General features: G+C 51.8%; 1 protein-coding gene across 2 annotated transcripts; it reads right to left on the reverse strand.

Moving 5' to 3' along the window:
• On the reverse strand, window positions 1-24171 carry LOC133276336 (E3 ubiquitin-protein ligase ZNRF1-like). Of its 2 annotated transcripts, none has more exons than XM_061467065.1 (5): window positions 23742-24171; window positions 1797-1892; window positions 1157-1262; window positions 961-1051; window positions 1-319 (listed from the first exon to the last, which is right to left on the reverse strand). In XM_061467065.1, the coding sequence occupies exons 1-4, from the start codon at window positions 24169-24171 to the stop codon at window positions 994-996; spliced, it is 690 nt and encodes a 229-aa protein (XP_061323049.1). In that variant the 3' UTR covers window positions 1-319; window positions 961-993. The 2 variants fall into 2 exon arrangements, with proteins under 2 accessions (XP_061323049.1, XP_061323048.1); XM_061467064.1 differs by lacking the exon at window positions 1-319 and adding an exon at window positions 443-570.
• Between the last annotated feature and the right edge of the window lie 288 nt (window positions 24172-24459).

A 24459-nucleotide genomic window follows, 5' to 3' on the forward strand; every position in this document is an offset into this window, starting at 1 on the left:
GGGTGGAGATCTCCAAAGGGGAGACAAGAAAGAGGAGAAAATTCCTGTTGAGTCAGTGCAAAACCACCGAGCAAAGCCCATGGGCAGGTCCAGGTGGGGGTTACCGATGAGGAATGCCATGTGTTCTGGTTGGCCAGCTGTTTTCCCCCAACAGTTCCCCCTTTTGTTTTGGAGTGAAAAGCCAAACATCATGGCAGGGTTTTGGCAGAGGGTGTCCCTGGGGCCTCACTGGCAGGAAGAGCTCTCCTGGTGACCAGCAACTGTGGAGGGGAGAGTGGGTTGCTCCACTGGTCTCACACTTGTCTTCTCCTGGATGGTTCTTTATTTTAAATTGTTTAAATAATAATAATAATAATAATAATAATAATAAAACAGAAAAAGGGCAAAAATACAATAAAATCCAACAAACCAAATTAAAATATTATAATAATAACAAATTTAAAAAATCGCTGTTGTCCCAAGTGGGTTCAAGTTTTATTTCTGTCTTCTTGAGGAATTAAAGTCAGCCCAAAACTCCAGGAGGGGCAGGGGGGATGGGGAGAGGAGGTACAGCAGGTATAGCAAGGTGCCCTGAAAAGGCAGAGAGAGATGATCCCAGGTGAGGAGCAGGACAAGAGGTAACAGCCTCAAGCTGTGCCAGGGGAGGTTTAGATTGGATATTAGGAACAATTTCTTCACCGAGAGGGTGATCAGATATTGAAACAGGCTGCCCAGGGCAGTGGTGGAATCACCACCCCTGGAAGTGTTAAAAAAACATGTAGATGAAGCCTGCAGTGATATGGTTTATCAGTGGTCTTGGCAGTCCTGGGGTAATGGTTCGACTTGATGATCTTAAAGGTCTTTTCCAACCTAGTTAATTCTATGATTCTAGGAGCCACAGCCAGCTCATTTCACCCTCCCAGCCCAGGATTTAAACCCAGCACAGGAAAATCTCATTTGTCCAGCCCACCGCAGGCTCACCTTAGAGAGAAATCAGCAAGCACGCCCAGTAGGTCAATTGGAAGGATGCTCCGGGCAAGACCTGTTCACTTCAAACCATGAGTCTATACAGCTGCAGAGAGGAAAGTGTGTCACCACCATGCTGCTGAACCTCAGGATGTCCCCAACTGTCCCCCTGCCACCCACCTGGCTGTGTCCCCTGGTCCCTATGCAGTACCTTTTGTGATAGATGCAGAGGCAGGGCAGCCTGGCTATCGTATCCCCCTGCAGCAGCTCCTCCAGGCAGATCACACACTCACCAGAGTCCTTGGTCAGCACGTCATCTGGGAGGAGAGGGCAACGGTGAGATGTGGTCCACTGTGGAGGCATTCCCATTCCCGGGATGGAGGGAAGCCCATGGCCACCTCTGTGGAGGCAGCCGGGATGGGGCTGGCTTCCAAAAAGGCACCACTGAGTAGGCGGTGAGCATCAAGAGGATGGGAGATGCAGGAGCAGTGCTCAGCCTAGTAAGCTTCACTGCCAGCAAGGGGAGGAAAGCAATGACCCTTCTGAGGGGCAACCCAGGAGGACACATGTCCTCTACCCCAGGCAGGACACCCGGACAGGACAGATCCCTCTGGCACAGCACACTGCAACACAGGGAGTGGGCTGTCCCCCAAAGGTGCAAGCAGCGGGGTTGAGCCATGTCAGGAGAGCAGAGCTGAGCAAGGACTGTGAGCTGCACCATCCCACTGGAGCACAGCCCTTCGGCAAGCCCATCCAAACGGCCTGCTCATGCAGCCTGCGGTGTCTCCAGCCTGCCTGGAGCCATCCCAAGCCAGCAGGACACTGTGTCCCTTGCAGAACCTGGCTCTTACCATTGTAGGAGAGGCGAGGTTTGCTCAGACACATGATAAAGTGCATTTCCATCTCATCAGAAGCCACTGATTTGGAGCAAATGGGGCACTTGAAACCTGGAGGGAGAGCGGAAAGAGCCCTTAGTGAGGGAAACAGAAGAGTCTATGCCATATCCCAGCAGCAGGCAGCCCCTCACCTGCTGCCTGCACGGTGGCACAGACCCCATGCAGTGCCCACTGGGCACCTGGTCATCCTGTGCTGGCTGCCAGCAGTGCCAGCATGGGAGATAGCCACCTGAGAGGGGATAGCTGCCTGAGCCGGCGTGCTGGTCATCCCCATGCCTGCTGTGCAGAGGGCACGGGGAGCATGCCAAGGCAGAGCACAGTGGTCACCAGCTGCTGCCAGGCCTCAAAGGGCAAGAGCAGCCAGGGCACACAGGACCCGCAGCTGGCAAGGGCAGGGGCACATCTCTGTGCCTGGATGGTGATGTCCCTGCTGCCACAGCAAGCCAGGAAAGCTGCAAGGAAGGAGGGTTTGCTGTAGGGCTGCAGCAGAGAACTGGCAGGCCAGAGCCATGAGCCCACATTGCTGCTTTCTCCAGCTTTTGGCAGGAGTGAGGTGGGTGCTTAGCCCTCCAATGCCAGCCACCAGCTCCAGGAGCAGGGGACCCTGCAGGCTAGTGTCCCAGCTTGATTTTGGCACTGCCTGGCAACTCAGATTCTTGGATGAAGCTGGCCAGATCTGCTCTGCATCCTTGCTTGGGCATGAAGATGGAGCCCATCTGGTGCCAGGGTATCCCACCAGTGCCACCACAAGCTCGAGCCATACAGACTGCCATGGCATCATCCCCAGTGCCACCAAGCCAGGCTGCCCCAAACCCAGGCTTACTAAACCCCAAACTCTTAGAGAGTAAAACTCCAACCAGTCCTGCAGGTCACCCACCCAGGACTCTTGTTGTCCCACTGTGGCTAACTCAAGGCCACACAGTTTATCACTGCCCAGTGCAGTGGGGCTCAAGCTGCCGCAGCTAAACACATGCATGCCACCATGGGTTTGCACCAGAATATCTATCAACTCCCTGCCTGCAGAGAGGGTAATTTAAGGACCTGACTTCTAAAAGCAGATCAGATTTGACTGCAGTGAAGCTTAAGAGCTTTCTTCATATATATGCAAAGGCTTCTCAGGAAAGTAGAGGAATGTACACAAATTATCTAAGGATGAATCAGGTTCTTGTTTACTACCACATGGACATGGCAAGTGCATATTTTTTGCTTCTTGGAAAGGAGAAAGTGTGGGTGGCTTTAAGGGTAGGCAGGTCAGACCTCTGCCATGCAAACAGTCAAGATAATCTGTATTTATCATTGCTACTAATGAGAGAGCAGTTACTTCCCAGCTCCTAGGACAGGGATGCCAACTCCTGCCCCTCTGGAGGGTGGTTATTCCCAGGGAGGGCACAGCAAGGATGAGCATCATGGATAGCAGGAGACTGGCTCTAAAGGGACCTGCTAAAACAGGGAGACCCTCTGGCAGGGTGTCACTGCAGGGACACATCCCTGCCACAGGGTCTCTGATGCGAGTCCAGCCTTGTTTGCACCAAGGCCTAGATGAAAGGGCAACACCAGCAGCTGGAGCCTCATGGGCAGCAGCCCCGACTTGCCTTCTCTCCAGCCTAATTTTACTCCTGACTGATTTATACCTTGTGGCAGCAGTGCCCATTAGCTGAAATAGTTGGGTGCTATTTTTCCTTCTCCCAAGTGTTTATCCACCTGGTGTATTTATAGAGCAGGCTCAGATAGCCTCCCAGCCTGCCTCCTGCAAGATCCAACTAGCCTCCCCTTGCAAGACACCTTTCCTGTCACTCAGCTCCCCTGGCAGCCTGCCTGTCTCCAGCTGAATCTATCCTGGTTGAAGGAGGATGGTCTCCCAGCACCAGGGAAGCTCTGGGGACTGGTTTCCAGTGGCAAGCCCCTGGCACAGGGTGGCTGCAAAGGGCTCCCTTTGGGAAAGGTGTTCCAACTGCCAGATTGGTGTCAGGATAAGGCATTTGCAGAGGTGAGGTACCATCCCCCGTGCACAAGGGAAGACCTCATTTTCTCTGTGTGTCCCCCCTCTTTTCTGTGCCAACGTGTTATTTTAAATGGCTGCACCAGATCTACCAGCTTCAGCAGCATCCAAAGGGATCCAGTGAGATGTGCAACCAGGGCAAAGGGAGAGGGTCCTGAATGAGACCACCCAGCCCAGGGCATGAAGCAGCAGGAGCCAGGGAAAGTGCAGGACCCTTTACAGGTTCTGGTGAGCGCTGTTGCCATGTCTCCAGGCCTCTTTGCTAGCTGGGGTAGCTTTAGCACAGTTATAAATAGCCAGCATGAACACCTATCATGCTCCTCAGTGCTCCCAGAGCAGCTGGCACGGGAACAGGGACCTCCAGTGCCACCATACCCCTGTGATAAGGATGTGGGGACATTGTGCAGATGCAGGGGCCCAGGCTCAAACCCCACCACATGTGTGATGTGCTCCAGGCACAGATGCTAGCTGCTGCATGGGTCTGGGGGCTGAGCCAAGTGCACACACTTTCCTGGATCTGCATTTCACAGGACAGAGCAGCGGGGTGAAAATGCAATTCCATAAATTCCTGGGTCCAAGCAGGAGTGAGGAGCCAGCGTGGAAAGACCCCTGGGGCAGGGGGCACCCTGCACCCCAGCTGTCAGCACAAATACTTGGCATTGCAAAAGTAACTGCCTGCATCCCCCTCCATGGCAGGCACTGGAGCCTGGGAAAGGGGAGGCAGGGAAGGGGGTTTGACTCCTTCACCCCTTCTCTGGGTGACCTTTGGGGGAATGTTGTGGATAGAAAACCCACTGAGGCCAGGGGACACCCAACAGTGGAGCCCAGCACCACGGAGCATACCTCTGTGGCTCAGGCAGGTGCTGGGGCCCAGAGCTGGTCCTGCAGATGAAAGAGCTACTCCCCCCATGGCCGGCCCTCCTCCAGGCTATGGGATTTTCCACATTCCCCAAAATCCCCGTTAATTTATTCTGCCTAAGATGCCAGTCCAAGCAATGAAGATTACATTTTGACAGCTGCTCATGGAAAATTCTGCTCTCTCCCTCCTCCTCAAGCCCTTTTCACCCTCCTCTCACATGCATGAAAAAAAAAAAAAAAAAGACAAAGGGCCCAGCTACTTCTCCTCGCCTGTGCCTCCCACATCCATGGGGAGGCTTAGGGATGCTCCAGGGAAAGGCCATGGACCCTTCCTCCTTCCCAAGGCACCCTGGGCAGCTGGTGATGCTCCTGCCTGCAGCACATTAAACCTGAAGCTGGCAATGTCACCACATGTCACAGAGATGTGCAGGCAGGCACCAGCTCTCACCAGGAGCAAGTGAGGAAGAAGATGGGAAACAGGCTGGCCCAGAAAGGCAGGTTCAGATCCAGACCTGGACTCATATCCTGCACAAGACTTCAAGAAAGCCAAGAGCTTCCCAGGGCTTTGAGAGACAGGTTAGCAGGTAATCTCATCTCTCTGATGGCTTGGTCTAGAAGCTGAGAGCAAGCAGCACTGGTGCTTTCCAGGGGCTACTACCCTCTGAATATTTTTAGGAAGGTTACATGGTTAATTTTAGAGAGCTGGGTGAAGCAGAGCTGGGAACCTCTGAAAACCTCCAGCAGGTCCTATGCAAGCTGAAAAAGCCCTGCAGTTAATTCTCACAGTGGCAAAAGCACTGCCACACAGGCTGCCAGAGCTTTGGTGGTGGTGGTAGGGTCAAGACACCTTTCCAACCCACCTGTAAACATCTCAAACACAGCTGGGACAGGAAATTCCCATCACTTGTGCCTACAAGTAATGCCCACAGCAACCTGTGCATCTTAGAGAAGCCACACTACATCCTGCAAGTGGAAGTGGCTGCTCCCCTTGGGGATGGGTAGGATGGTATCCATGGGAACTGCAAACACATCCCTGACCACAGGAAAAGGTACATGACATGTCCACATTCAATCACCAAACCCTCTGCTAGCTTGGTGTGCCTCCAGCAATGGGAAGAAAATGCTGGTGAGGGATGATGTACCCTGAAGGCAGGGGGAAGCAGCAGCCCAAGCACAAGCAACCCACCACGTACAGAGTAGCACTCACCAAAGTCATAGCCAGTTGCCCAGGACCCTGCTACCACAGTGGGATAAACCAGAAGTCCTGCGCATAGTAGCATCCCCAGAATATGCCTACCTCAGGAGGGGTCCCTCCCTCCATGCCACCACCCCATGGGACAACCTGATCACCAGGGGACTCAGGGATAAGCCCCAGGCTGCCTGATGTCCACTTAAGCTGCACAGCACATCTCCATGCGTCCAGAGGGCATCCTGGGCCCCTGGCCAAGGGAGATAGCTTACACCAAGTCAGAATGTGCCCGAGCACAAGAAGAAGACGGGGAATATTTAGTCCAAGCATGCAACTAAAGTACAGTCTTGGTGTCTCCTCCTTGCTGAGCAAACCCAGAGCATCCCAACTCCTTCTGCAGCTTCCCTGACCTCACCAGCTGAACTGGCATCAGGTGGAAGCTGGAAGAGATGAATCACCTTTAAAATAATATACTAGTGATCGAAAAGGACAGAAAGACCCCACCTATGTGTCCAGTTGGTCAATCTGAAGCACAGAAGTACGAGGGGTTAGGTGAAGTGAAGGGACTCTGAGTCCTCCCCTTCCTTTACCCCTCATGAGCTCCAGCACAGCCCCAAGAGGGATCATGGAGTTGTCCTCCTCACCAGCCAAGTGAAGGAAACCTGCAGAGCCAAGATATTCAGACCTGACTTTTCCTGGAAAATGAATTCACTCCACATTTTTCTAGTGACCCCAGCTGCAGCAGAGTACATTTTTCACATCGGGGCCAGTCTGGACTGGTCCAAGGGCTACTGCACGAACTCTCAGTCATTTAATTTGTTCAAAGGCTTCTTGTGGCTCAGGGCCCCATTTGAAATCATTCTTCTTCCGGGTCACATGATAGTGAGGGCGTACAATCGAACTGTAATTTGGAGTGTGAATTCTCCAGAAACCCCACAACACCTAAGAAAGCTTGTGTTTCTTTCTTGTTAGTTGGTGGAGACATTGCTGTTATCTTGTTGATCACATCTGTGGGGATCTGGCGACGTCCATCTTGCCATTTTATTCCCCAAAATTGAATCTCCTGTGCAGGTCCCTTGACCTTACTCCATTTTATGGCAAAACCAGCTTTCAGCAGGATTTGGATTATTTACCTCCCTTTCTCAAAGACTTCTTCCACTGCATTACCCCACATGATAATGTCATCAATGTATTGCAGGTGTTCTGGAGCATACCCCTGTTCCAGGGTAGTCTAGACCAGTCCATGGCAAATGGTAGGGCTGTGTTTCCACCCCTGGGGCAGTCGGTTCCAAGTGTACTGGATGCCCTTCCAAGTAAAAGTGAACTGTGGCCTGCATTGCGCTGCCAAAGGAATTGAGAAAAATGCATTGGCAATATCAGTCGTGGCATACCACTTGGCTGCCTTTGACTTCAGTTCATACTGAAGTTCTAGCATGTCTGATATGGCAGCACTCAAGGACACCATCCTGACTTCATTCAGGCCATGATAGTCTACTGTTAGTCTCCACCCCCCGTTAGACTTTCGCACTGGCCATATGGGGCTATTAAAGGGTGAGCAGGTCCTGCTGATAACTCCTTGGCTCTCCAGTCTATGGATCAGCTGATGGATGGGAATCAGGGAGCCTCGGTTGGTGCAATATTGCCGCCGGTGCACTGCTGTGGTCGTGATTGGCACTTGTTGTTCTTCAACTTTCAGCAACCCTACAACAGAAGGATCCTCTGAGAGACCAGGCAAGGTGGACAGCTGCTCAATTTCCTCTGTCTCCAAAGCCCAATACCAAAAGCCCACTGGTACCCTTTTGGGTCTTTGAAGTACCCTCTCCTGAGGTAGTCTATGCCAAGGATGCATGGAGCCTCTGGACCAGTCACAATGGGGTGCTTTTGCCATTTCCGCCCAGTCAGGCTGATTTCAGCCTCCAGTACAGTCAACTCCTGGGATCCTCCTGTCACTCCAGAAATACAGATTGGTTCCACTCCTTGATAGCTTAATGGCATTAGGGTACACTATGCACTGGTATCTACTAGAGCCTTATACTTCTGTGGGACTGATGTGCCAGGCCATCTGATCCACACAGTCCAGGATATCCGATTGCCCCCTAACTCACCCTGGCTGGAGGCAGGGCCCCTCTAATAGTCATCACAAGATTGTTCACTTAAGTCTTGTAGACAGGGATTAGTCTTCTTTATCACAGGAACTGAAGTAAAATCAGCTCTTCCACTCCATCTGGGAACCTGCTCACCAGAGACTGAAGCTACAGCTTTCATGGAATAATCATCACAATCAGTAGGCAGGTCTCAAAGGTATTCAAAGGCCAATCAAAACCTTCAAAACTCTCAAACGATGCTATAAATACTCTGGTAGGGGAGCTGGGGGTGTAAGGGAATGTCTCCTTCATAGGTTGACCACTGGAGGAGAAAACAAAAGAAGTGTAATTGCTAAAAACTTCCATTGTATACCTCCCAAGTGTAGAGGTGATGGTCACACTGGGAGCGCAAGTCAGACCAGTTTCATGATCAATGAGTCTATTGTATTACAAGTCATTACCATAAAGTACAGTGAAACAAGAACCTTAGACCAGGCCCCCCAGCCGATAAACACTAACACAGCAAATACTGGCTGTAAGTAAGGTACAACGTGCTGAAACTGTGAGATCAAGAGCAACAAATTTGAGAACCAATAAATCAGCATTGTGAGGAGTGACTATTAATCCGAAAAAATGAATGCTTATCACAAATATGATTAGACACACTCTGTTCAGATCTTTCGTTACCTCAACACTTTGGGCCCCGCTTTTGGTGCCACAAAGAACTGTCGTGGTTTAAACTCAGCCAGTAACTAAGAACCACGCAGTCGCTCACTCACTCCCCCCCCTCCTCCCCCTGCTCCCAGAGGGAATGGGAAGAGAACTGAAAGAATGTAACTCCCATGGGTTGAAATAAGAACAGTCCAGTAACTAAGGTATAACACAAAACCACTACTGTTACCACCAATAATAATAATGGTAAGGGAAATAATAAGGGGAGAGAATACAACTGGTCACCACTCACCAACCGATACCCAGCCCAACCCCGGCAGTAATCTAGCCCTTTCAGGTAACTGCCCCCAGTTTATATACGGGCATGACATGCTGTAGTATGGAATATCTCTTTGGCTAGTTGCTGGTGACCTGAAGACATCTAGTTGGTGGGTTCTAAAAGTATTACATAGCAGGCAACAACATACAACTGAGTTCATTGGCTGTTTTCCCCTAAAATCAAACCCCCTTGAGGTATACATCAGACTTCCCCATGTTCCCACATTACCCACCAAATATATCTGGGTCCCTGAGCAAAAGCAATCCCATGAGTGGGTTTGCCTTTACCTGAAGCAGGAATAACCCAGACTGTCTTCCCTAGCAAATTCTTTATGTGCACCACAAAAACTTTGTCCCCCTCTACAGTATGTAAAATTTCCGACTAGGCTGGACCAGCCCTGTTGGCAGATCCCCTCATGTTGACCAACCAGGCGGCCATGATGTACTGTGGTATGGAATACCTCTTTGGCTAGTTTGGGTCAGGTGCCCTGTCTCTGCTTCCTCCCAGCTTCCTCTCCTCCCTGGCAGAGCTTGAGACTCAGAAAGTCCTTGATCAGACTAAACATTTGAGCAGTAACAAAAACATCAGTGTTATCAGCGCTGTTCCCACGCTGAAAGTCAAAAACACAGCACTGCACCAGCTACTAAGGAGGAGAAAAATGACTGCTACTGCTGAACCCAGTACAGCACATTACTGCACACTCAACTGAAAAAATACCTTCTGTTTCAGTTCTGCAAGATTCAGCACAATAAAAGCGTTATTTGTGTCATGTGCAATGTATTTTACATTTATTCCCAGCTGATGATGAGCAGTCAGGGCCCATCAGCCATGCCTTCTGCCTCTGCCTTCCCTTGCATCCCGTTGCTGGGAGAACCCTGCAGCCAGGGAGCCTCAGGGTGAAGCTGGCTGCAGGGCCCCATGGAAAGAGAGAGAAGACTGCAGCCTTGTGCTACATGTTCCATCACCAGACCTCACCAGAGAAGAAATGGGTTAGTTGAATGAAATTAAGTATAGTAGAGAAGCAGTAAAACTAAGCTCAGTTGTCCCATGAAGTCCTGCTCTCCTGTAGTGAGAGCCACTGCTGCCAGCCTACACTTCCATGTGCTGTGAGTTGGAGAGGTCTGCAACCAGATAGACACCAAGCAAAGCAAAATGTCCTGAGAAGCAGCAGTTTCCAAGCCCTGCCAAATTCCCCAATGGGAACCTTCAGGATACTACTGTCACCACCCCTGTGTGGAACTGTCCCTCAGGAAAGGTTGAGCTGTTCCCAGGTCTTCACTGGCACAACCCTCTAAATGAAGCATGGGGGAAACCACAGCCAAAGTACCTCCTAAGAGGCATCCAGTTTTGAAAAACTGATGGCATTGCCACAGCATGGACGCTTTCTGCTGTCGGAGTGTGGGTTGGTTTTTGTTCTGAGGAGTTAAAAAGAGGAAGAAAGGAGTGTGCATGTGTGAATAAAAAGTGAGAAAGTTACCATAGAATAGTTAGGGTTGGAAAAGACCTTAAGATCATCTAGTTCCAGCCCCCCTGGCATGTGCAAGGACACCCCACATTAACCATGTCACCCAAGGCCTCGTCCAACCTGGCCTTGAACACCGCCAGGGGTGGAGCATTCACAACTTCTCTGGGCAACCCATTCCAGTGCCTCAATACTCTTACAGTAAAGAACTTCTTCCTTATATTCAATCTAAATCTCCCCTGTTTAAGTTTGAACCCATTACCCCTTGTCCTATCACTACAGTCCCTAATGAAGAGTCCATCTCCAGCATCCCTATAGGCCCCCTTCAGATACTGGAAGGCTGCTATGAGGTCTCCATGCAGCCTTCTCTTCTCCAGGCCGAGCAGCCCCAACTTTCTCAGCCTGTCTTCATATGGAAGGGGCTCCAGCCTCCTGATCATCCTCGTGGCCCTCTTCTGGACTTGTTCCAACAGTTCCATGTCCTTTTTATGTTGAGGACACCAGAAATGCACACAATACTCCAAGTGAGGTCTCACGAGAGCAGAGTAGAGGGGCAGGGCCGCCTCCTTTGACCAGCTAGTCACACTCCTTTTGATGCAGCCCAGGATACGGTTGGCTTTCTGGTCTGCAAGCACATGCTGCTGGCTCATTTTCTTCTTCATTTTCTCATCAACCAACACCCCCAAGTCCTTCTCTGCAGGGGGGCTGCTCTGAATCTCTTCTCTGCCCAACCTGTAGCTGTGCCTGGGATTGCTCTGACCCAGGTGTACGACCTTGAACTTTTTCCAGTCGTCAGGAACTTCACCTGACTACCATGATTTTTCAAATATGATGGACAGTGGCTTAGCAACTTCATTTGCCAGCTCCTTCAGGACCCGTGGGTGGATTTCATCAGGTCCCATGGACTTGTGCACATTCAGGTTCTTAAGATGGTCTCGAACCAGATCCTCTTCCACAGTGGGCCTAAGGTCTTCATTCTCACAGTCCCTGCATCTGCCTTCCAAGAATTGTGTGGTGTGGTTAGAACATTTGCCAGTAAAGACTGAGGCAAAGAAGTCATTCAGAACCTCAGCCTTCTCCAAATCCAGGGTAGCCAGTTCTCCTGATAGCTTCCGGAGGGGGCCTGTGTTGTTCCTAGTCTGTCTTTTATTCACTACGTACTGATTCGTAGAAAAAACTCTAAGAAGTCGTCTACAAGGTTTAAGTTGACAAGAAGTTATTCTTTATTGCGGCGCTGGGAGACGTGGGGGATAGTTCCTCCAAGCGTGTCTCTCTGAGCACCAAAGAGTGATTATATAGGCATCAAATATACATATTCATTACATTGCATACATATTGTCGTGGTTTAAGCCCAGCCGTAACTCAGAACCATGTAGCCGCTCTCTCACTCCCCCCCTGCTCCCGGAGGGATGGGGAGGAGAATCAAAAGAATGTAACTCCCATGGGTTGAGATAAGAACAATCCAGTAACTAAGGCATAACACAAAACCACTACTGCTACCACCATTAATAATAATAAGGGAAATAACAAGGGAAGAGAATACAACCACTCACCACCCACCAACCAATACCCAGCCCAATCCAAGCAGCGGTCTGTCCGCTCCACGTAACTCCCCCCAGTTTGGGCATGACATGCTGTGGTATGGAATACCTCTTTGGCTAGTTTGGGTCAGGTGTCCTGTCTCTGCTTCCTCCCAGCTTCCTCTCCTCCCTGGCAGAGCATGAGACTCAGAAAGTCCTTGGTCAGACTAAGCATTTGAACAGTAACTAAAAACATCAGTGTTATCAGCGCTGTTCCCACCCTGAAAGTCAAAAACACAGCACTGCACCAGCTACTAAGAAGGAGAAAAATGACTGCTACTGCTGAACCCAGGACAGTATCATCTTCTGAGAGCATCACCCACCATGGAAATGATGCTCTACCTGCCTCTGAGAAATGCAGCTGGTGATTTTTTCTTGCAATGGGGCCAGGAGGCAGCCCACAGTCACACCAAGAACCTGTCACACGAAGGACTATGCTCTGTCTGTCAACAAAGCACTTGCTACCTATTCTACAGGTAGGGAGCATCTCCCTCCTATAGCCCAGTCTATGCTGCAGAATCAGATCCTCCAGACCTGGATGAGAAAGGCAACCTCACCCTGCCTGCCAGTCCTACTTTACTGCAGAAATACACCCCCGGTTGCTGGGAACAGGCTTCATAAGGAAGTGTAGCCCAAAGCTAATTTTAGCATCCCAGAGAAAAGCAAAGTTAAGCAGAGGGATCCCAGGCAACAGCCCAGCAAAGGCATTAACACTTTAGACTCCTGACATGGGGCTGCAGGGCTTGAATTTACTGAGTTTCTAGCTCATTCAGGGCTCCTGCTAGTCACAAAACCAGCCTGAGGCCATCTCATAGCACACAAGAGCAGCAAGGATGTCCTGGCACTAAATTCCCTACCTCTCGAGGGAGTCTCCGGGTTTCAAATTCACTGCCGAAAGAGAAGAGGTATCCTGTAGACACCTGGGAATTTCCAAAGGGTTTGCCTATGCACCTGCTTCTTCCTTCCTGACTACTGCACAAAGGAGGAAGCCCAACCACAAGCCCTGCTGCAGGCAGCAGCAGCATCTGCAAGATGCACAGAGCCAACAGGGCAATGGGGGCGGTGGGGGGTGTCCTGGGAGTCCAAATGAAGGATCACAGGGGATCTTCCAGCAGCAAAGTGGGATGTGGAGACTTGGAAAGCAGAGCTGAAAGGGAGAGTTGGAATGCTTTGGCTGGGAGGGAGCAGTGAGGAAATGTCATGTGGGGACCAGGTGTGAGTCACTCCTAAGCCATCGTTGGGAGGCATCCACGGAGTCCCTGCTGTGGGCTCCAGCTGCTGCCAAGCTGCCAGAGGAACTCCTGCTTTCCAGAAGGCTCAAGTGCAAAAGACTGACCTAAGCTACTCCCAAACACAACCGGATCTGAGGATGTGGGGTGACACAGCAGCTCCCTAGCTCTCTCCCTCCTGAACCCTGGGTTTTTCCAAAGCAAAACACTCATGCCTTGATACTGCCAAGGCTCCATCATGCCTCAGCTTCAGCTCATCTCGGTGGGGAGGATGAAAGGACACTCTGGAGAGACACGATGACATGCCCCGGCTTTGTGATGCTGGCAGAGGGAGCAGAGCACAGCACTGATCTCACCCATGTACCCCCTCCTGCCAGGAAACAATCCCATCCAGCTCCTGAGACACCTCCTCCCTGGGCAGCAAGACTCCCAGCCCCTGGGGTGTGTGGGAAGCACAAGGCACTGCTTTTCAGGGTAGAGAAAGGGCAACTTTTAAGTAGCAGGCAGCAAACAGAGACAAAATGCACACAGAGCTACAGCCACAGGCAGCACATGGCTGGGAAACACCTGTGGCCAATTAACACTGTTTTTTCTGCAGAAAGACATCATTGGGAAAAAGCCCTAGGCAGGAGCACACTGCAAAGCAAACCCTAACCTCAGCTGCCCCTGGCATGATAGGAAGAGATGCATGGCAAAGAGCATCTCCCTGCTCCACAGGAGGGTCTGGAATTGCTAAGGGATGCCCAGTGAATGCTCCCAGCTACCAGGACAGCAGGGAGGGAAAAGGTGGGGTGCAGACCTGCAGGATGATCAAGCACCTCTGCTGTGCATGGTACAGGAGGGGAGGGATGCTCAACAGCACCAAACTGCCCAGCCAGTCAGCATGAGCTCCCCTTCTCCAGCCATAGACGTACACCCATGCCAGATCCTGCTAGCAAGGAAAGGTGGGCTGCACACCATGCCACAGGCAGGAACAACCCTGCCTGGCTGTCCCATCTCCTCTGCTCCTGCTTCCCCCCTTCGCTTCAACACATGCCACCCTCAAACACAGGAAGGGCTGAGCTGTCCCATAGCCAGCGGCTGTTGGGAGCAGGAAGGAAACAGTGGGGCTGCAGATGACAAAAATCCCAGCTGTGGGATTTCAAGCCCTCTCTTCTCCAGGAGAAAGAAAAACCACCAATGCAACACCCAGGGGAGCACAGTGTACCCCCACTTCCAAAGCTGGGCAGGGCCGTGGGAAGCAGAGTTCCCCATGAAATACTCACCCAGAACCAGCCACAAGGGTGCTGTCTGCTTCATATAGTAAGCAAAAAGAAGTCAAAGGTGTCTACAACCACCCTTGGAAAGGTAAGATCCAGGCAAACAGCAGACTTAAAGGGCTATGAAATCAACACTGCAATAAATAAGCAGATGGACAACAGCTCAAAGCAGCAAGATCTGGGTAGGGATAACCTGGAAGGCCAAGGCAGCTCAGGCAGGGTGGTCAGCCTCACCCCATCCTGCTCAAGAACTTAACAGACATCAGGCCGCAAAACTGACCTCAGTCCACACTGACTCGACCTCCCTGCGGACAGTAATTTGAGCCATCAACTCTCCCCCTTCATTTTCCCCAGCCACCGATGTACAGGCCTTGGATGAATGGATGGATTGAAAGGTGAATCCAATTTCCCTGCAGCACTGTTGATGAAATGCAGTTCCATCACTATGTAGGGAAAGCTCCCAAATGGATTACTGCAATTACCCTGGCTGCAGGAGGAACTGTGGGTTTTCCATCGCTGGTGACAAAGACTACTCCAAAAAATCCAGTCCCCAAACACCCACCACACCAAGCTGCAATGCAGAGTAGTGCCCCCAACACTACCACTGAGCTACTGAGCCACAATCAGAGAAACCATGGAGAAAGTCAAGGGGAGAATGAATCCAGCTGCCTTTTGAGGCAGCAACAGGCAGAGAGGCACAGAGGATGTGGAAACTCCTTAAAGCCAGCAGCCCCAGAAAATAAAATGCTGGGCAAGGTGTGGAGACAGTGTTCTCACAGGAGAATGGATAATTGGTACATGAACTCTGAATAATCCCGAAAGATACAGCAAGGCCATGAGAGGCTTGAGGAAGCTTAAGCAAGCAAGATAAGAAGAAGCTGGAATTCACTGAGTTACGAGAACTGTGGACTGTTAGCAAGCTTTCGAGGTCAAGTTCTCAAACCTGTGCTTAACCAATTATATGTTAGTCACTAAGGGTCTTCAAGACATGTATCCAATCATAATATACCAAATCACTGTAAGTACATGTAAGAAATAGTATATAAGGAGTTAAGGCTTTGCAATAAATGGCTTTTGTCTGATCACATTGGTCTCTGACTGAGTCCATATATTTTCTGCGGCAACTGGCGCCCAATGTGGGGCACCCCCCTATTTTTCATATCGAAACTGAAGGAATTAAAGTGCGTGGCACCGAAGAAAGTGGAAAACGCGGAGCCGCAGGGACATCGGCTGGGTTCGATCCAGCAGGACCAGGATCAGGAGGTAGATGCCTCAGAATGGAGCCTTGTGAGCCCAGAAGACACTGCGCAGTGCAAATAAGGTAACACCCAACGGGTCTGGAAGAGGATTAGGATGGGGAATCAATTAAGTAAAGAAGAAATGGTCATCCTTAAGGTTTTCCAGCATATCCTCTCGGCGAGAGGGATAGAGTATGACGATAATCTGTCAAAGACTATTGCTCTGGAGTAAAGAAAAAGAGCTGATCCAGGGGGTTAATGAAGCCTTTGAGCTTGGGACTTGGGAAAAAAATCACTAAGGAAGAAGCCGCTGTTTTATGGATGTTTTCAGTCCTTAAGGTGAAGGGAGTAACCTTTAAAGAGACAGACTTATATTTAATGTTGAAATGGTTGATGATGCATTATTCAGAGATTGATAAGTCTACCATATTTGAGGTCGCTTTGTGGAATGGGGCAGGAGTTAAATTGTGGGATGCAGTTACAAAAGGCAATGACACTGTGAAAAATTTGTTAGTCATTTGGAGATCTATTTTAGAGACGTTAAAGTCAAAAAATGAGATCGTGGAGCCCAGTTGTCGTTCCCCTACCCCCCCCCCCCCCCCCCCCCAACCTCTGCCAGTTGCCGCCACGGCTGTGAAGACTGAGGACAGAGATGAAGACAATCTTTTTGATTCAGGCCCTATTGACCCCGAGAAGGAGCCTGTGCATGTTCATCAGACTGCTGTTGCTGCTCCTGAGGTTCTGATGCCTGATAATTCTGATGCTGACCTGGATGGTCCTTTTGACCTGGAGCCTATTCATCTGGAAAAGGAGCCTAATTTATATCCCCCAGATCCTCATATTAAATGCACAGCTGTAAAGGGAGAAGTGAGACCAGTGGTGGATGCAGACGTATTATGTGCTTTCCTGGTGGTGTATGTGCTGGATCAAGACCCACGGTGGGAAGGTCTCTCGTATGCTCTTATCAGGGGTATCAGGCAGACTGTGACGGACCGTGGACTTGGAACCCCATATACAACTCATTTGATAGAGTCTCTCTGTGATGCTCATGTACTAGAAGTTGGTAAATATAAGTATGTCCATGTTTCTATCAACCCTTGGAGACCTTTATAGACATTGCTGGCCACTTCTTCCAACACAGGCTGGCCACCTGTGTCGGAATGAGTGTGCATTTTGGTCAGTATAAAAGCCCAAGCCTCATGCGATGTGGGGGAGTGTCCTGGGTTCAGCAGTAGCAGTCATGTTTCCCCTCCTTGGTAGCTGGTGCAGTGCAGTGTTTTGACTTTCGGCTCGGGAACAGAGCTGATAGAGATGTTTTGGTTTGGCCAAGGACTTTGTGAGCCTCATGCTCTGCCAGGGAGGAGGGGAAGCCGGGAGGAAGCAGAGACAGGACACCTGACCCAAACTGACCAAAGAGCTATTCCATACCACAGCACGTCATGCCCGGGATGTAACTGGGAGTTAGCCGGAAGGGCGGGGAGACTGCAGGGTTGGAGGAGGTATCGGTCGGAGCTTGGTCGGGCTTGGGGAGCGAGTTATCGGTCAGCGGGTGGTGAGGTGTTGTATTCTGTTCCCTTGTTATTTCCTTTATCATTATTATCATTGGTGGTAGCAGTAGTGATTTGTGTTATACCTTAGTTACTAAACTGTTCTTATCTCAACCCGTGGGAGTTGCATTCTTTTGATTCTCCTCTCCGTCCCTCCGAGAGCAGGGGGAGGGCAAGAAAGGGGGGGGGAAGTGAGCGAACGAATTACCTGACTGGGTTTAAACCACGACAGTTCTTTTTGGCGCCCAACGTGGGGCACGAAGGGTTGAGATAACGACAGATCTGACTGGATTAATAGTCATTTGTCACAATGCTGATTTATTGGGTATCAGAGTTGTTCTTCTTGATCTCACAGCTTCAGACCGTTGTAACTTACGTAGAGCCGGTATTTGGTGTGTTAGTGTTTATCAAGTGTGGGGCCTGGGCTAAGGTTCTTGTCTCACTGTGCTTTATGGCAATGGCTTGTAATACGGGTGGGCTCCAGCAGCAGGGCGGGACGGACGTGGCCGTGGACTTGTACCTGGCCGTCCGGCTGCTCTTCACCGTCCTGGCCCTCACCCTACTCTCCATCTTCGTGAGGCTGCGGGGAGCTGAGGGGGAGCGGTCCCGGGAGCCGGCGGCTGCTGAAGCGGCCCGGGAGAGCGGCCCCGGGGACCAAGCGGCGGCGGGAGCGGGGCCGGAGGCCGCCAGGGGACGGCTGCCGGTGGAGGAGGCCGGGGCGGTCGAGGAGCAGAAGGAAGCGGCTGCCGAGCAGCGAGATAAGGCGGCGGAGGAGCCGAGCCCCGCGGAGGAGCCGAGCCCCGCGGAGGAGCCGAGCCCCGCGACGGCCGAGAGCATTCCCCGGCAGCCACCCGCCGAGCCCCAGGAGGATGCAGGAGACCACGCAGCATTTCCCAGCAAGGCAGAGGAGGAAGAGCTGGGCTCAGGAAAAGAGAAGCTGGTGGTGGGAGAGCTGGCAAGCACAGCAGCTACACCAGCTCCAGTGACAAGTACAGCAGCATCAACTGAGAGTTCTGAAGGTTTTGAATGGCCTTTGGGTATCCTTGGGACCTGCCTGCTGATTGTGATGGGGATCAGCATGTTGGCACACACACAGACTGTGTTCTACCCACAACCATTTTGTCTGATCTCAAAAGTTAAGCAGAGTCAGGTTTGGGTCTTGTCTGGGGTTAGACGACAATTCAGGGGGACCAAGAGGTTTTCCCCAAGGCTGGACAGTCATGAGTGGCAGGGTGTGTGGGACAGTATGGGCAAGTATCTAGTCCACTGGGCCCCTCCAGTGCTTTGGAAGCATCGGAGATGGAAGGCAGCTGTATGGAGTCCCCAACAACAAGCTGCAGAAACTGCTGAAGGGGACAGTGAATTATTTTAAGCCTGGTGGGCCCATGGCACTTCAGGCCATCAGAGCAGAGATGCAACATACGGATGGACTCATGATCGAGGGGTGGACTTAACAATGGACACTATTGCCCAGGTTATTCACGCGTGTGAACACTGCACACAGTCTCTCCTGCTCTGGAAGACTGTTACAAGAGATGGAGCCTGACATGGACCAGATGGACGCAGCAGCTTTATAGGGACTGGTCCATGCACTAAGATAAGAGTGCACCGAGATAAGAGTGATGGTATATTGAAAATGTGGGATCTGAGCATGACGTGAATGGTATGGAATAAGGGGTGGATAATGTCCTGGGTTCAGCAGTAGCAGTCATGTTTCCCCTCCTTGGTAGCTGGTGCAGTGCAGTGTTTTGACTTTCGGCTCGGGAACAGAGCTGATAGAGATGTTTTGGTTTGGCCAAGGACTTTGTGAGCCTCATGCTCTGCCAGGGAGGAGGGGAAGCTGGGAGGAAGCAGAGACAGGACACCTGACCCAAACTGACCAAAGAGCTATTCCATACCACAGCACGTCATGCCCGGGATGTAACTGGGAGTTAGCCGGAAGGGCTGGGAGACTGCAGGGTTGGAGGAGGTATCGGTCGGAGCTTGGTCGGGCTTGGGGGGCGAGTTATCGGTCAGCGGGTGGTGAGGTGTTGTATTCTGTTCCCTTGTTATTTCCTTTATCATTATTATCATTGGTGGTAGCAGTAGTGATTTGTGTTATACCTTAGTTACTAAACTGTTCTTATCTCAACCCGTGGGAGTTGCATTCTTTTGATTCTCCTCTCCGTCCCTCCGAGAGCAGGGGGAGGGCAAGAAAGGGGGGGGGAAGTGAGCGAACGAATTACCTGACTGGGTTTAAACCACGACAGGGAGGCAGATACTTTCCAACCCTAGCCATTCTATGATTCTATGATCCACAGGCCTGGCAATGCTGTGGGTGCCCAACCCAGCTGCCAGGCAATCACTAGAGCCAAACCCTCAAAAAAACAGCTTGAGGACAGCCTCCTTCGGAAATTTCCACTGGCAAAAATAGATTTATAAAGGCAAGTTCCTGCAGACCTTGGGGTGCACTTCCCCTGGCCTAGCACCCATAAGGAGCGAGGGAAGCACATACAATTTCTACATGTTGAAAAGTTGGTGTCAGGAAAGTCAGGGCTTAAAGTGGACTCACTGACTAGCCAGCTAGAATTAAGGCTTCTGGTTCTGGTGGAGACTGCAATGGCAGGACTAGCCCAGGAGTGAGGATTGCCAAATGAGAAAAGGCTCAGGATTGAAGCTGGCAGAGAACAACAAGGGTTCACCACAGACATGCCTCTCCCCAGCCAGGCAGAAACCAGGGTGGCCCAGCACAGGTATTTACACAGACTTTCAGCTCATCCTCCAACAAGTGATCCCTATTTCACATCCCTTACTCCAGAAGCAGATTAAAGAGCACTTCCAGCTCGTTTCCCTCTCTAAAGCTGCCTGGAGGAGGACCCAACCCAACAGCCTGGCTGCCATCTCTGCACCAGCCACCCTTTGATCTTCCCCAGGTGGGGTCCTCCTGCTCCAGGAAAGGTGCTGCTGAGAAAGTAGCAGCTGCTTTGGCAAAGGAGACCTCCTGACCTTGCTGCTGCCAGCATCCAGGACAAACAGCCTGTTTTGTCAGCGCATGGAAAGCTTACAACATTCTTGACAGCACAGCACACAAGGATGAGCTAGGCATTTCCCTGGGCTAGCCAGCATATGAGGAGATATGGATTTATTAGAGCTTCAAACACTCGAGGGCTTTGGGTGATGAGGGGGAATTCCGGATAAACTTTAAGCTATTTACAGCTTCTGCAAACTCCCTGAGATCCTCTGATGAAGATGAGTAGCATGAGTGATACCAAGAGAACCATACAAAGCTGGAGGCATGCAGCATTAAACCACATCTCCTTTTAATCCCTTCTTCCTGATAGCCTTGGCTTTGCTGAGAAGTCCTAATGGTCATGAAGCTACAGAGACAGGGTCAAGCACTACAAGCTAACTCCAAAGTTGCAAAAGCTGTTTTGTCATCTTCCACCTGCATAAGCAGGAAGCGGATCTCAAACCCTGGGCAGAAAGGGAAATCCCAGAGCAGCTTCAGGTGGTGCTGGAGCAGTTACATTGCTTGTGTGGATCCAGACACGCCTTGGAAAATCCCCATCAGGAAGCAGGATCCACTTACCCAAGGATGTGCTGTTGCCTTAGAGAGAGGGACAAGCTTCACCACAAAGGTCAGAGCCCCCTCACCCACACCATTTGAAAGACATTTAAACTTTGCCATTCCTAAGAGCAGTAGCTTTCCTTCCCTCACCCTGGAAGGGCAAAGGCCATCAGTACACAACTGCTCCTGCTGTCCCTGCACCCCAGCAGCTGTGGCAGAGCCTGGAGGATTCAGCAGTGGGCTCTTCTTGCTGACTGTCATGACACACAGCTCCCTACAGTGATGCTGCAGCACATGCTGGCCCTGGGGACCACTTCACAACCTCCCCCTGCACAGGCTTCCCAGCACTTGTCTCTCCCTCTCTGGGCATGCCTGGCTCTTCTGCAAGCCTTCAACTGCAGAGGGGGGAAAGGAGTCAAGACCAGCCAAGGAAAAGATCTCAAGCCCACCCCATCTCACTCCTCAGGGTCCCTGCTGATAGGCTCAGCATCGCAGATAGAGGGAGCAGCAAGGTGCCAAGCCTATCTGCATGCTCCTGTTATCACAGACATGCTGCTGCAACAGCAGCATTTTATCACTGCTGTTAAGCCAGGGCTCCTTGCTGTCCCACTGGGGTCCCCACAGAGCCCAAGCTGCACTTTGAGGCTCCTGGCTCTACCCCCAAACCCAAGTACTCCTGGAAGAGCAAGCCTATGTGCACAACCTTCCCCACTGGCACTGTCCAAGTCTCCAACCTGTGCAGAGGCAGGAGGAAAGGGGCAGGCAGGGCAAGGATCCACTCTACAGACCTGTTAGTCACAGAGTTTGGGGGGGGGTTCCTCTACTGAGGCAGTACAGCAATTCAGGCAGACCCCAGGGATCCCCAGGCACACATCCTGCTGAGTGGGTTCAGTGTGTTGGTGATCTCCCTCATTCCCACCCTTGAGTCATATTTCAAAAGGAGCAGGGACAGTCAGGCACAGCAATGTCAAAACTCCTCTCCATTTACTGGAGCACTGATGCTTCAGCACTTTCCAGTGGCTAATGGAGTGGCTCAACACCATGAAAGGAGCAGGTTGATGAGGAGACAAGGGGGAAGAAAAAAGTAACTCCTGCCTACCCTGCTATAGGTTAACCAGCTGCTATGGTTTTCGGGATGGTTTTTAAGCATCCTCTGCTCCTTTTACTATTAGTTAGCAATGAGGAAGAACCACCACCAAGAGAGGCTTCAGCACGGACTGAACTGCTCTCACTGCTGCTTCAGCACAGCTCAAACATTCTCAGAGGGCCTCAAAAGAGGCAGCAGAGAAACTCAGTTCCTGCAGCACTTCCCACAGCTCATGCTGCAATCTTCCAAGGCATTGGCTTTAACTTAGCAGCACTGCACTAACTCACTCGAGCTATCAGAAAAAGCTTACTCCATTTTGCAGCTAGTTTATTTTTATGAGCAGGTCTTTGCCTCTCAGCATTGCAGCTTGAGAACTATCATTTAATGTAACTGATACTCTCAAAAGGACTACCTCTACATGCAGATTAGCTCCAGGGTGTTTCTGTAACAAAACCCTCCTCCCTCCAGCACCAGGCACAGCAGAAGGCCCCATGGCACTCGTTCATACAGAGGCTTATGAAATACCTGGAATGATGCTGTACCTTAGTTTCTTTCTGTGTTTAAAACCCAGAGCAGCAGCACAGCCTGCACAAGGTCACGGAGCAAGAAAGTTTGCAGAAGCACTTGTTTTCACACGCCAGCCAGCACTCTCCATCTGCCAGAAAGGACTGCAAGAACCCGGCTTATCCAGATCAATAGGAAGAGGGCCCAGGGTGTTCTACCATTGAGGATGTAATGCAAGACACAGAGCTTTCATCTAACTGAGAAGAGCAGCCTCTGGAGACTGGGTAATGGGGAAAAATCCCAAGATGAAAGGAGGAAAATGGGCCCCCACATGCCTCATTTTGCACTTTGTTCTTGTCCACTGGTTCAGTTTCAACTGATGAAGCATTGTCCCAAGTGGTATTATGAAATTCCCAGATCATGTCATGCAAAGAGAACGTACAGTGTTTGCAAAGGGGATGGGTAGGAGAAAAATCCCAGACTATTCCAGGAAACACAAGGAGACATCCCTGAAATTACTTCCCTTGTATCAAGGAGGGAAAGGGAGGACCTCCCATCTTGCTCCCTGTACCCAGCCAAAACTAGGTCAGTGACACAACCCTACTCACAGCCAGAGCTCCTTCTCCAGACACCAGGACCCACAGAAGGGTCCAGCCCGGAGGGTGAAGATGGGGACAACCTTACAATTCCCTTGACCTGACATGTTTCCTGCAAGCTCCCCAGCCCCACTAAAGAGGCAGGCAGTTCCTCCTCTGCTTCCTCCACAGCACCACAACAGTGCCAGCTGGCTTCAATGAGAAAACCCACTTCAGCCTCACCCTGGCCCTTTATCAGATGAAAATAAAGGGGGGGGGGGGGAATCCCACACCTTACTTTCAAAGGCTTCCTCTACCCCTTTCCCAGCTTCTAAGGTGTGGGAACCACTACACCTGACTGGCACTCCCCAAACACCTTCAGAAGCAGCATGAGGAGCTCAGCCTGGTCTTCAAAACCCAGTGCTCAAGCTACAGCACCCTCAGACCACTTTCCCCCAGGGCAAAGTGGGGAGGATGTGTGTAGGATATCCACTGCTTCACATCCCAGAGCCAAGCTACCTCCCTTCCAGAAAGCTTCCTCCCTCGACCTTGACACAGACACCATCCCCCGCACCAGGGAGAGGATGAAGGTCCTTCCTTCAGGCTTAGCACAAGGGGCGTTGACCAGCCGGCCAAAACGGAGCAGCCCCTCTCCCATCCTGGTCCCAGGCGAACTATGCCCACTGCCACACCCGGGCACCCACTGAAGGAAAGGAAGCCGTAGGGAACGCTCCGGGGAGCCAGCACTCACCACTGTGCGAGCTGAACCACCGCGGTGCGATGTGGAGGGGCAGCGCGTCGGCCAGCGAGGCCCTGGCGCCCAGGTACAGCATCCCGTCTCTATGGTGACCGCCTCCCGTTTCCTGGTAACCGTTGCCATGGGCGTACGTGGAGTCGGAGACCGGACCGCCGCCGCCGCCCGGAGCCCGCCCGGCTTCCCCTGCCGCAGCCGCGTACAACCCGAAGGGGACGGCGCCGGCCGCCGCGGGCTCCATGCCCATACCAGCCACCGAGCTGACTGAGCGGCTGCGCAGCCCCATGGCGCCGCCGCCGGCCGCCCGGTAATGGCCGAAGGGGGACGCCCCCCCCCCACCTCCCGGCGGCGGCACGGCACTGTCATCCGTCGACACCCCCGGGAAGGGGCCTCGCGAACGGGCCGCCGTGCTCTGCTTACCCCCCATATGGGCACCGCAGGGCCGGAGGAAGGCGAGCGACAGCCCCCCCGTGAGGAACGGGGCCGCGCCGCCCCCGGGAAACGAGAAAGGGCAGAAGGAAGCAGGGGAGGCACGGGCAACTACGGGCGAAAACCCATCCTCGCCCCAGACATCCTCCCCGCGCCGAGCCCGCAGGGGCGAGGGCGCTCCGAGGCCGCCGCCGCCGCCGTCACTCCCGGAAAGGACCGCCGAGGGCTCCGGGCCCCCGTAGATGAAGGGGAAACCGAGACGGCGAGGGAAGTGAGATGTGTGTGG

This window comes from Pezoporus flaviventris, unplaced genomic scaffold (genome assembly GCF_033815535.1).
Source record: "Pezoporus flaviventris isolate CSIRO_AGI_PZ_B2104156 unplaced genomic scaffold, CSIRO_AGI_Pfla_v1 ptg000044l, whole genome shotgun sequence".
In the NCBI taxonomy this organism is placed as follows: Eukaryota; Metazoa; Chordata; class Aves; order Psittaciformes; family Psittacidae; genus Pezoporus; species Pezoporus flaviventris.